Source organism: Lipophrys pholis, assembly GCF_963383615.2.
Source record: "Lipophrys pholis genome assembly, chromosome: 14".
Classification (NCBI taxonomy): Eukaryota; Metazoa; Chordata; class Actinopteri; order Blenniiformes; family Blenniidae; genus Lipophrys; species Lipophrys pholis.
Genome location: NC_137633.1, coordinates 20,759,341 through 20,770,604, shown reverse-complemented (window position 1 = coordinate 20,770,604; position 11,264 = coordinate 20,759,341). Strand labels below are relative to the sequence as shown.

General features: G+C 43.7%; 1 protein-coding gene across 1 annotated transcript; it reads right to left on the bottom strand.

Annotated features, from left to right (window-relative positions):
• Window positions 1-519: 519 nt before the first annotated feature.
• Window positions 520-10,933, bottom strand: msh4 (mutS homolog 4; the record flags this gene model as incomplete). Its single annotated transcript, XM_080479873.1, has 20 exons — window positions 520-776; window positions 986-1,074; window positions 1,144-1,318; window positions 1,494-1,622; window positions 1,692-1,810; window positions 1,867-2,091; window positions 3,773-3,897; window positions 4,629-4,732; window positions 4,808-4,944; window positions 5,020-5,189; window positions 5,266-5,330; window positions 6,454-6,528; window positions 7,265-7,332; window positions 7,427-7,599; window positions 7,683-7,856; window positions 7,944-8,059; window positions 8,946-9,056; window positions 9,134-9,297; window positions 9,376-9,507; window positions 10,648-10,933. 20 exons carry the CDS (start codon window positions 10,931-10,933, stop codon window positions 582-584), a joined length of 2,832 nt encoding a protein of 943 aa, XP_080335999.1. The 3' UTR covers window positions 520-581.
• Between the last annotated feature and the right edge of the window lie 331 nt (window positions 10,934-11,264).

Genomic DNA, 11,264 nt, shown 5'->3' with positions numbered 1-11,264 from the left:
TCACTATAACACCCTTCACTGCATCTGCATTCAGAAATACTTTGAGTCGCTGTCGTGGGATTAGATGATTAGTTATTTGTGTCATGCAGTAGTTGAATAGGGTCACCTAATAAACTGGCCGGTGAGTATGAAACCCAGTATAATCTGAATGGGGTCAGATTGGTAAAATAATTATAATAAACCTGTAAACAACAACCAAGAGTAAATTCTGAGTTCACAACAGAAGTATTTTTAAAGTAAAACTTATTCAGAAAAGAAGTTGTAACTAAACATTATGACTGGTAACGACTGTACTTTATATTTAGTAATTGTATTTTTTTGAATCTGTATATGTGGAGTTGTTTATTTCATATTTTCACAACTTGTCCTGCACTTTTTATTGCAATTTGATATTCAACATCCAGCCATGCCTGAGAATGAACAAGTGCTCTTTTTTATTATGATAGAAATTACAAGAACATCTCAGAACAACACAAAGTGCAGTGCTCTTGTTTTTGAATGTAAAACATGTTGCTCCAACTGGTTTTGAGAAACGTAAACATGTGATCAAGTCTTTCATGTGTCAAAGTTCACTGAATCGTTCATTCCTCAGAATGAACGGCCACATGTGGCCCCGCAGCTTGCAGCTCAGCCTCGTACTGCTTCTTCAGGCCCTTCAGATACATACGCAGACTGTCAGGATCCAGTCGGGAGTATCTGGCTGTCTGAAGAAGCCGATTGGCCAAGCGGGTCACGGCTCTCTGCCTCTGGAACTCTGGATCACTGTGATGTTTGGCCTGAAGAATAAATCACACCATATATAGCCTCTTTATTGGGGATTGTTCTGACAGAAACCAAGGTTGTTTACTCAACAGGCCCGGCACAGTGTTGGCTCGTGTGTTGGTCTCTTGGAATTTAAGGTTTGCTGTAAAATCAGCTGATAAACGTCACTCTAAAGGATACGGAGCGTAACAAAAAGTCAAACTTGAATCTAAGGGGAGCATACCAAAAGCTGCTGGCTAACTTTAGCTGCGATTGCCTTTGCCTCTTGGATCATGCTGGATGGAAGCGCCGTCATCTCTGCTGCTCTCAGACCTAAAGGAGGAACAACAGTCATGACGAAATCCAGCAGGGCAGGTTTCAGGTATTTCATCAGATCTGTACCATAGTGCCTCTCTTCAGAGCATCCTCGGTTCAGCAGGTATGTGTACACCACGTTCTCCGCCCCGGTGTCACTGCTCCGGGTGTGCTGGACCTCCATGTGCTGGTTCTCCACGTTGGGGTAGAGGGCCTCCAGCTGGCACAGTTCCAGATAGTGCGTGGCGAACAGAGTGAAGGCCTGCGGAGGGCAGAGAACCGCGACACGCCTTGAGAATGAAAAGGCCTGTATTGAAACGCTTCACGCTCGACCGGCGAGGTTCAGTGATCAGTTTGGTGCGCAGGAATCTGAATGAGCTGGTTTTGAGCTCAGAGAGAGGAGCGGCGGTGCAGGAGCATAGCGGCGCACCGTTTACCTTCAGGCTGAGGAGGAACTCGCAGACTGAGTGGCAGATACCAATGCCCTCCTCGGCACTGGTGCCTCGCCCCAGCTCGTCAATGATGATCAAGGACCGGTCGCTGGCATTGCGGATGATGTAAGAAACCTTCGGAAAAGAAACGCAGCCAATCACACATGACTGACCAGCTCAGTTCCTGGGTGAAAGACGACAAACCTCCTTCATTTCCAACATGAAGGTGGAGGAGTTGGTTTCAAAGTCGTCGTCCACGCCGATTCTGGTGAAGATCTGGTCAGCGACTCGAAACGAGGCGTACTCCGCGGGGACGTAGGAGCCTGCCACAAAAGCATCACGCCAATGATCAGCATGTCGAGCAGTGTTTCTAATTCACGGTGTGAGACGGTCTGCCGCCGACCTATCTGAGCCATGATCTGACACAGCGCCACCTGTTTGAGGTAGGTGGACTTGCCGCTCATGTTGGGCCCTGTGATGATGACGAAGTTGCTTCCCTCTGAAATGTAGCTGTTGTTGGATACGGGCTGCTGCCCTGCGATGCGCTCCAGGATGGGGTGACGGCCCTGTTTGATGGCCAACGTGTCCGTGAACTCTGGACGGACTGAGACCAAACAAGGAAAAAAAAAAACACAAATTACTAACAGCACACGAATAATATGGAAAGTAGTAGAAATACATTTTTATATTTAATCACTTAAATTAAAAGTAAATATAACAACTGAATAAAATGAAAGGGTAAACACGAAGCAGCTTTTATTTATTCATCCAAATAACATTGAGCAATAGTATTCTAGGCTAATTAGACTAATTCATATTGCAGTATGTAATATTTAAATAAACACCATACACAAAATGAAAGCCCTCAGTATGCTATTTATTAAAATGTGATCGTGTGAACTGAGTGTTTTGTCAATCAAAATGTTTTAGCTTTCTGAATTAAACGGCTGGTTTCCATAATAAGCACGAGCCAGTTTCCAATATGGCGGCAATGTTGACAAGAAAAACAAATAAACAAAATGCAACATTTTCAGACACTGGAGCGTCAACATAATTTAGAAACAATATTGACAAATATGGCAGTAATTTAAATGAATGAATGCTCATTTATGTATTAATTTATCTTATTAGTTGCAACCTGATGTGACTGTAGACCCCCTGCTGATCTGAATGTAAGTGTCTGCTTTGATGTTCACGTGCTTCACCGTCATTGGGCTCTTTCTGAAAAATATTTCAATAGAAATTAAGTATAAATAAACTGTTCCATGTAACTATGTGATCAGTACTGTGTGCACTCTACATAAAACAGCCATAACATCATAACCACGTGAACAGGTAGGTAGGTAGGTAGGTAGGTGGGTAGGTAGATAGGTAGGTAGGTAGGTAGGTAGGTAGGTAGGTAGGTAGGTAGGTAGGTAGGTAGGTGGGTAGGTGGGTAGGTAGGTAGGTAGGTAGGTAGGTAGGTAGGTGGGTGGGTGGGTGGGTGGGTAGGTGGGTAGGTAGGTAGGTAGGTAGGCGGGTAGGTAGGTAGGCGGGTAGGTGGGTAGGTGGGTAGGCGGGTAGGCGGGTAGGTGGGTGGGTAGGTGGGTAGGCGGGTAGGTGGGTGGGTAGGCGGGTAGGTGGGTAGGTAGGTAGGTAGGTAGGTAGGTAGGTAGGTAGGTAGGTAGGTGGGTAGATAGGTGGTATTTATACCACATAGGAAATGAACATTTTGTTCTCAAAGTTGAAACCACAAAATTTGGCGTAATTGTTTCCATCTTTCGTGGTCGGTATCTAATAAAAAATGATACGCAGAAGGAAAAAGAGAGAAAAAGTGATTAGTAACTCAGAGATTATGCGTACTTTGTGTTTGGTGCAGTTCAGTTGAAAGGTGTGTTAAAGAGTCCTGGAAGTGTTTTGTGAGGTGTGTGTGTGGTTCCAGGCCGTGAGCTCGTCTGCTGGGGGAGATTTGTCTCGGTAAATGCAGCACACCAGTGCACACTTATGTAAGGAGGGTAATCTGAGTGCGAGCTGGCTGGCATGGAAGGGGGCAGGCAGTCAGCACGTGTCTGCAGAGAGACACTTTCAGACAGCTGAACGCTCACCGCCCACGTGGCTGCTGGGCTGCTGCTGCTGCCCACGAGTCCACCGACACACAGGAGGAGGAGGAGGAGAAGAAGAAGTGAGGCCGGCAGGTTGTTTCTGGCAGGGGTCGGGTCAACCCCCCGCCTCACATCCCATCACACCTCCTCAAACTTCATTTCAGAGTCTGACTGACACTAGATCAGATCTACAGGGACGCTTACCATAGTCTGAGATGGTGCAAGAGTTGGCCAGTGACAGCAGCATGTCCAGCATGGACACGGCATCCGAGAGCTTGTACAGGCAGTGGATGTGCTCATGGACAGTGGAGAGGAGTTGACATATCACCCTGAATAGACACAGGTCAGACGATGCAGATGAAAGGAAGTGAATACAAAGAATGGCTGGCAGTGCCCTCTAGTGGAGGTGAGTGTTGATTGTACAGGACACGCAGTACGCTCACTTGTCTGTGGAAAATTATATCATGGAGTTAAAATTGTTCCGGAGCATATTGATGAAAAACAGTCATCACAATAAAATCATCAAATATGCTTTATGAAACAGAGAAAATTAATCTCCACAAAACAGATTTCTTTAGATGCCTACAATTACAATCCTTCCTCATGAAGCATAAAGAAGAGAATAAAGTCATTAAAACCACTCAAAGCGAGGAATTTTTAAAATGCAATCAGGAGATGAGAAGACAAAAATCCCCCCCCACACACACACACCACACACTTAAAACAATATTACTTTATATTTTCTTGTTCTTTTTTTTGTTTGCTCCTGACTTAGTATTATTAGTAACTAACTCAATTTGTGTTTGTATGCGATATCGTCTGAATCAAAGCAGATGGACGGATAATGTAACAGTGAAATGTGTATTTGTTATTTAAGTTGTTTTAAGCAAAATAAAAAAAATAATAAAAACATTCTACCAGAATTTAGATTTTTGCTTGATCACTTTTCTCTCTCTGTGTGTGTGTGAGGAGTTACTACGACACAAATAATGAAAATGATCTGAAACTCTTCCCGTGCCTGGCAGTGTGTGTTTGTGAGTATGTGATTGTGTTTGCTCACACATAGGACATGTGGAAGATCTCCCTGAGGGCCTCTTCACAGCGGCCGTTCATCTTCATCAGGTCTGCAGTGGTGAAGCTGTAGTTGTTCTTGTGCTTGGTCACCTGCGGTGGCAGAGGTTGACTTTGCTTCACTGCTGACGGCTTCGTTTCACATACAGTTTATTTTCTGGGCGCTACCTTGATGAACTCTGCGGGGAGTTTCCCCTCGGGCAGGACCACCTCTTCCAGCTTCATCTGAATGAAGAAACCTCGAGCGGCGCTGAAGCTGGTGCGCGTCGGGAAGCCGTATTTCTCCCCCATCTGGTTCACCAGCCCTGCGCAGCACAGTGACATGCAGCGTCCCTGAGGGTATGAATACATTACAGAAGCTTCACATCTGGCATAAACACCTGCAATGTCATCCACTATCTCAGTGTACGCTCTCCTGGCAATGTCGAGGAACTCGTTGATGTTGGGGCGCACGGCGTAACACTTCTGGGAGCGCATGTTCAGGCTCCCTTTCAGGTAGGTGATGTCAGGATTGATGACCGTCTTGATCTGCTCCAGGATCATATCGAACCTGAGGCGGAGGCAAATGCAGTGAGCTGACACACACAGTATGAAGCAGTGCGCGAACGGCGTGTAGAGCGCAGTACCTGTTATCCTCCAGTGTGCTGCTGTACGCTTTGAGCAGAGCCGTGTTGCACTTCTTCACTGCCGTCTGGTCCAACAAAGCCACATTGTTATGTACATTCACAGGGGGAACGAGTCGCAGTTTGTACTCATGTTTGATTTGTACTGGTAAAAGTACTGCTGTATGTACAATCAAATGATGAAGCTGGAAAGAATACACTTATTGGCTACATCAACCTGCTTCTCTGAAGCCCTCCTGTAGTGGCTCCCCGACATTTCAGAAAATTATTGGTAAATAAACATTTTGCTTACATTATTATTTGATTTCAATACCACACTAGTTTTAAGAAATGTTTTAATCGAGGCTAGAAACGGCTAAATACAGTAAAACAGCTAAAACAGTCGGAATAGCTGGGATTGACAAAAGAAAGAGGACATAATAGGCGAAACTATTCAAATAATAACCATTTGAAAAAATAAAGTAGAAATGAAGTAAAATGATTAAAATTGAATTATTTTTTCTTTTTCAGGCAAAGAAAAACGAAAAAATTAAAATGGAGAAATTAAAGGGGAAAAAGAAGAAGAAAAGAAAAAGAAGAAGAGAAATGACGGAAAGGACAAAGGAAGAAAAGGGAAAAAAAGAATAAAAAAGAAAAAGAAAAAGGAAGAAAGAAAAGAAAGGACAAACAAAAAAGAAAGAGGAAAAAATAAGTAAATTCTTTTAAAAAAAAAAGCTTGTATAGCTAAAACTGCTCTCACCGTGAGGAAACGCACGGCGGCTAAAATAGTTAAACAGCTAAAGCGGCTAAAACAGCCAAGATATATAAAATAGCTAAGGTGGGAAAATCCACAAACAAAGAGGAAAAATCTCTAAAAATGGCAGCAAGAGCCTAAAACGTAGTAAAATATATCTAAATTGTACCCATGACACTTTATGAAGGCAACCTAAATTTTTGCTTTGTATAGCAATTTCTTAAAGATGTCTTTTCTTCATTCTGGTCATAAAGGTTGCAGAACTCTGGGCTCCAGATATGCATTGAATTCACAAGTCAAATTGTGATCAGACTCCAAATTTTTTAAAAGTGAGAAAGTAGTTGTCTTGCTATAAACTGGAATTAATAATGAGTAAAAGAAATAACAAAGACTCAACAAAAAACATCCTAAAAATGTTACTCAGTGATAATGCAGTGATTTCTCAGCGTGACACGGACCCTTAACTGTGGGACCAGGTCCAGAGTGTGTTTCAGCTGGATGACGTGTGCAATCTTTGCTTCAGCAACTTGAACCTGCAGAGAAAAACACCAATCAGGAACAGAAAGACACAAAATAAAACGTTTTGAAACACACTACACATGAAAAGAGGAACTGAAGAAATGTGCAGTGTAACCACGGTGACAAGTCAAAATATTAGTTCCAAAATGAAGCCACATTGATTTTGCAATTAGTTCTTAGTTCTTATCGTTGGGAGTGCGTACAAATCTGCTTCTAGGTTGTTGTAGTGGAAGGTTTTCCTATTTAACTTGATATAAAGAACGAATTTTCTCAGTGAAGATTAGAATCATGAAATGCAAATCAAAAGGCTTGATTATCAATAAAATGTGGGTGTAGTTGATATAAACCAGGGGTGGAAGTAAAAAGATACATATGGTCAAGTATTTTTATGGTATAAGTATTTTTATGGTATTCATACTTTTCTGAGGAAGATGAAAGATTGTAGGAGACTAAAACTGAATGAAAATACTGTTTAATTCCAGTATTTTCAGTGTTTGTGATTGGTTAATCTTCAAAGGGTTTTTATACAACTATAATTCAAATAAGTATATTTATTTATTTCTTTTTTGTATGCACCTGTATCTTTATATCTTAGTTTTGACCCGAATGAAATTTTTTTTCCCGATGGTATAATGTGAGTGAAATAAAGTATAAGTACCATAAACTACTACTTGAATACAGTGCTGTACTCCCACCCAGATGAACTGGCTCACTCGTACAGTGCTGAGAACTGAAGCCGCTGCAACGCACCGTTTCCTGCTTTGGGATTTGGACCAGAACGGACAGCAGCTGGTCGATGTCGAGGAAGTGACCTATGGCTGAACAGGCAACAGGAACAGTGAGACACGACTCCAAGCTTCCACGCTCGGCGGGAACGACAGACGCGATAAATATTTAGAGCTGCTTCCGGACCGTTCTTCAAGCCAAAGAAGAGCTCCTCGTCCTGCAGCAGCTCCTGGATGGTGTCCAGTCGTATGTTGATGGTGTCCACGTCCACCAGAGGCTCCAGGATGTTGGAGCGTAGCCTCCGGGCCCCGCCCGGGGTTTTAGTGTGGTTGAGCACACCGAGAAGAGTGTGCTCACTCCTAGAGCGCACACAGGGGGAGGCTGAACGCATCTTCGATCACACCTGAAGAGTTGACCTTGGCGTTGTGCCTTCGCCTCGTACCTGCGGTCTCTGTTGTTGACCACCAGCTCCAAGTTAGCAGCAGAAGCCGAGTCGATCATGGCCGTTTGCTCGCTGCCTCTGAAGACGACTTTCAGGGACTTGGGAGCGTAAACGGAGTTCTGGAGAAACTCTAAGTATTTCAGCAAAGCGGCTGCAGCTGCCAGGCAATAATACCTAAACAAATCATGAAAACCGAGAAATGAAAACAAAAGCATCGTGCTGCAGTACATCTTTCTGTTCCTTACGTCCCCTGTCGCATACTTAGCTTGTACTTCCATGAGGACGGTGCCGAACTCTGGAGCGCACAGCTGCTGAATGTACTCCAGTCCCTTCTTCTCGTTGAAGTACTTCCTTTGGATGGCGGTGAAAGCTACAGTCTGGCAAATGGCGTCATAAAATGCAGATATTACACACAAGAGTTCACGGGGGCGACATAGAAGTACACTTGCTTTATTATGGTGTCTTTCCGTGTGGTTGTTGCATGTTCTCCCTGTGCCTGCAGAGAGTTTAGAGGCTCTTTGTCACAACTGAGAAGTTTCTGATTAGTGCGACCGATCCTCTGTGTAACTGTTACGTACAGAGTCGGGTGTAGAATAGCTTTTACTTTGTGATGTTTGGGATGAAGCCACTCAAAAGCTGCCAAATATTTTCACATGAAAATAAGCTTTACTATCTGTCGTTGAGTAAAGTAAGTAAGTGTTTAGATGTCAAACTTATTGACGTGTTTTTTCCGTACCAAAGGGACCAAAGCGGAGTATGTAAACAACAACAGAGGATTCATACGGCCGATGAGATATTCAAATAGTGCGGGTTTGACGTAAATTACTGACCAATAAGCAGACGACTGCATTTTAGTCCTCCTTATCGGAACATTTCTATAGTGACAAAAAAAAAAACGTAACCCTCGTGTACCGTTCTTTCGGTACCATCCACAACTTTTGCAGTGTGGTAAACCCGTCCCAGTCCATCACATTCAGCGCATCGGAAACGAGGCGAGATAGCTGCATTTTCAGTGGCTCCACGCACCGTTGTCGTGCAAACAGACAACAAAAAACACAACAAAAGTTTTGCCTCATTCTTTGAAATCGTAGTCAGATACGCTTCCCCTTAAGCCGTGAACTAAAGCAGAACCTGTCAGGACAGACGGAGCAGCACCGGCCACAGTGTTAATGAGCAGAAGAAATGACCACGAATGAAGCACTTCCTGGTTTAAATGTGTGGATTTGTCATAAAGGATTCAAACTCTTTTCATGCTTCTCATACCGGGAAGTTCTCCGTGATGAGCTTGAACAGCTTCGTCCCTTTGCCCTTCTCACTGGCGGTGTCTGGCATCAGTATTTCCACCGGCACCAGGATATGAATCTTGCGTATGACCTTTGGAATGGTGGAGGAAAATGACAGCGATATAAATCCCCAGAATTCCTCCGTCTCTTCTGAGTGATTGCTGTTACCTTGGCGTACGCCCCCGTGTCTGCAAACTGAGAGAGAACCAGCTCTGGACATTTCAAGTTGACGCTCGCCATGCCGATCTCGCCCCGGGCCAACCCGCGGCCCTCCACCACGGCCACGATCACAGAGGCAGCGGAGGTGGTGGAAGCAGAGGAGCAGCTCGTTGCTGAAGGACGAGTGGAAGCTGGATGAGAAAGACCTGCAGTGTGGCGACACGGTATGTGTTTCTGTGCAGAGTGAATACCTGCAGCTCCGGCAGACCCGGGGGTCCTCCTGAGTTTGGGCGTCCCGATGCGGCTGGTGACGGTGGAGCTGTCTGAAGTCGACGCAAGCAAAGAGGACGTTCTCCCAACCCTGAGGCTGCTGGGAAACGGATCTGCAGCGTGTCAACAAAAATCACGGAAAGATTACAATTAATCACATTTGTAGTCTGATACACCCATATACCCACAATCTGAATTAACATTAATCCCTTTATCCACTTTTATTCTTTAACTTATTCTTACATATGTATACAAACAATACAACTTGTTTTTGTGAATACAATAAATGTCATAATGTTTACAGATTTAATAATACTCTATGCCAGGAGTGTCAAACACATTTTATTTTTCCTTTTCTCTCATCCTCAAATTGAACTGTAACCCTGAATTATTCTGTATTTTGCAGCATTTCTGAAAGTTTGAAAGCGACCCACCACATTCACGTTCATCACTGAGTTTAACTGGAAGAACAGAAACACAGTTCTCACTTTATGTACCTCAAACATAAACAGTCTTCTTAAATTATATTTGCCTTGTCTCAACTAAAAAAAACTCCTGAATACAACAAACAGGATGGGTTTTATTCTGAAACTATATAATGTTTCACATTTGTTTTTTAAATACACAATGTCTGGAAATGTTAAAGTCTGGGACTGTATGAATAATGGATTCGTAGACTCAATGCAACCAGCATTATTTATTTGTCTCATAGCTCTTTTCTGTAGTTTGATTATTGAATCTATATTAGTTTTATACATATTTCCCCCAAATCCTCAGCACAGTAGAACATAAATGGATTTTTAACATTTTCACTTAATATACTTTGTGTTATTACATTTAGATTTCTGGTTTGCTTTGTTGTCCTGAGTGAAGATGAGAGCTGACCTCTAACCTTTTCTCCTCTGGGTTGAGGTGTAAGACTGTAAGAGGCTGGGGTCATCCACTGACACAATTTTTCCTTTCCACGTGTGGATTGTAGGGTTTTCCACTATAAAGGTGCTTGAAATGACTGTGTTGTATTTAGCGCAATATAAAGAATATCCAATCCAACTGAATATATAGAATTGAGTGTCTTCTGCATAAATATGACAGATGATTCATGATCTGAGGACTAAATGTCTGTACAGGGTCTCATTAGGGGGACTCGTGACACATTGTCAATTCAGAAAGAGTCCAACTAAAGCGGTTTCAACATTTTGTCATTATTTAGAGTCTCTGGAGGAAATGGATGAAGCTGTTAGCTTGAAGCTAACCGTGCTGGGGGTCACCTGAGGCCGCTCTGGGCAGTGAAGTCCCCCGGCTGGTGGTGGTGGTCGTGGCCTCGGTCAGACAGTGATGGGATGAGCCGGAGGAGGCAGAAGCGGGACCGTAGGAGGTGCTTTCGTTCATCCCGCACCTCTCAGGGGACAGCCCGGCCCCGGAGGCCCGAGCGGCCTGCGGTGTCTCCCCGGAGCTCCGGCTGGTCTGCGGGGTCTCTCCGCCGGTCACTTCCTCCGTGCTGCTGCAGAACAGCTTCAAACTCCGCAGAGGCACCGACATGACCGACTCCGACACAAACTGACAATAACCTGACAGATTTAACTTAAAAAGCTTTAAAAAATCACGTTTATTTGACGCTTTTAACGCATCTACAGGAGGTTAAACGGCTGCGCGTGCATATCAATCATAAACATTGTCAATGAGCTGCACGTGACAGCGTAGCTATGTAGTATCATTGTTGCACTGCGGTTCAGTTTTAGCTTGTCAATCTTACATGTTTTAACAGTTATAGCTTTTTTCCATTTTTAAATTATGTATATAACAGTTTATTCATCCTTGTAGATCAGGTGTGTCAAACATAAGGCCTGTGGGCCAAAACCGGCCCACAAGA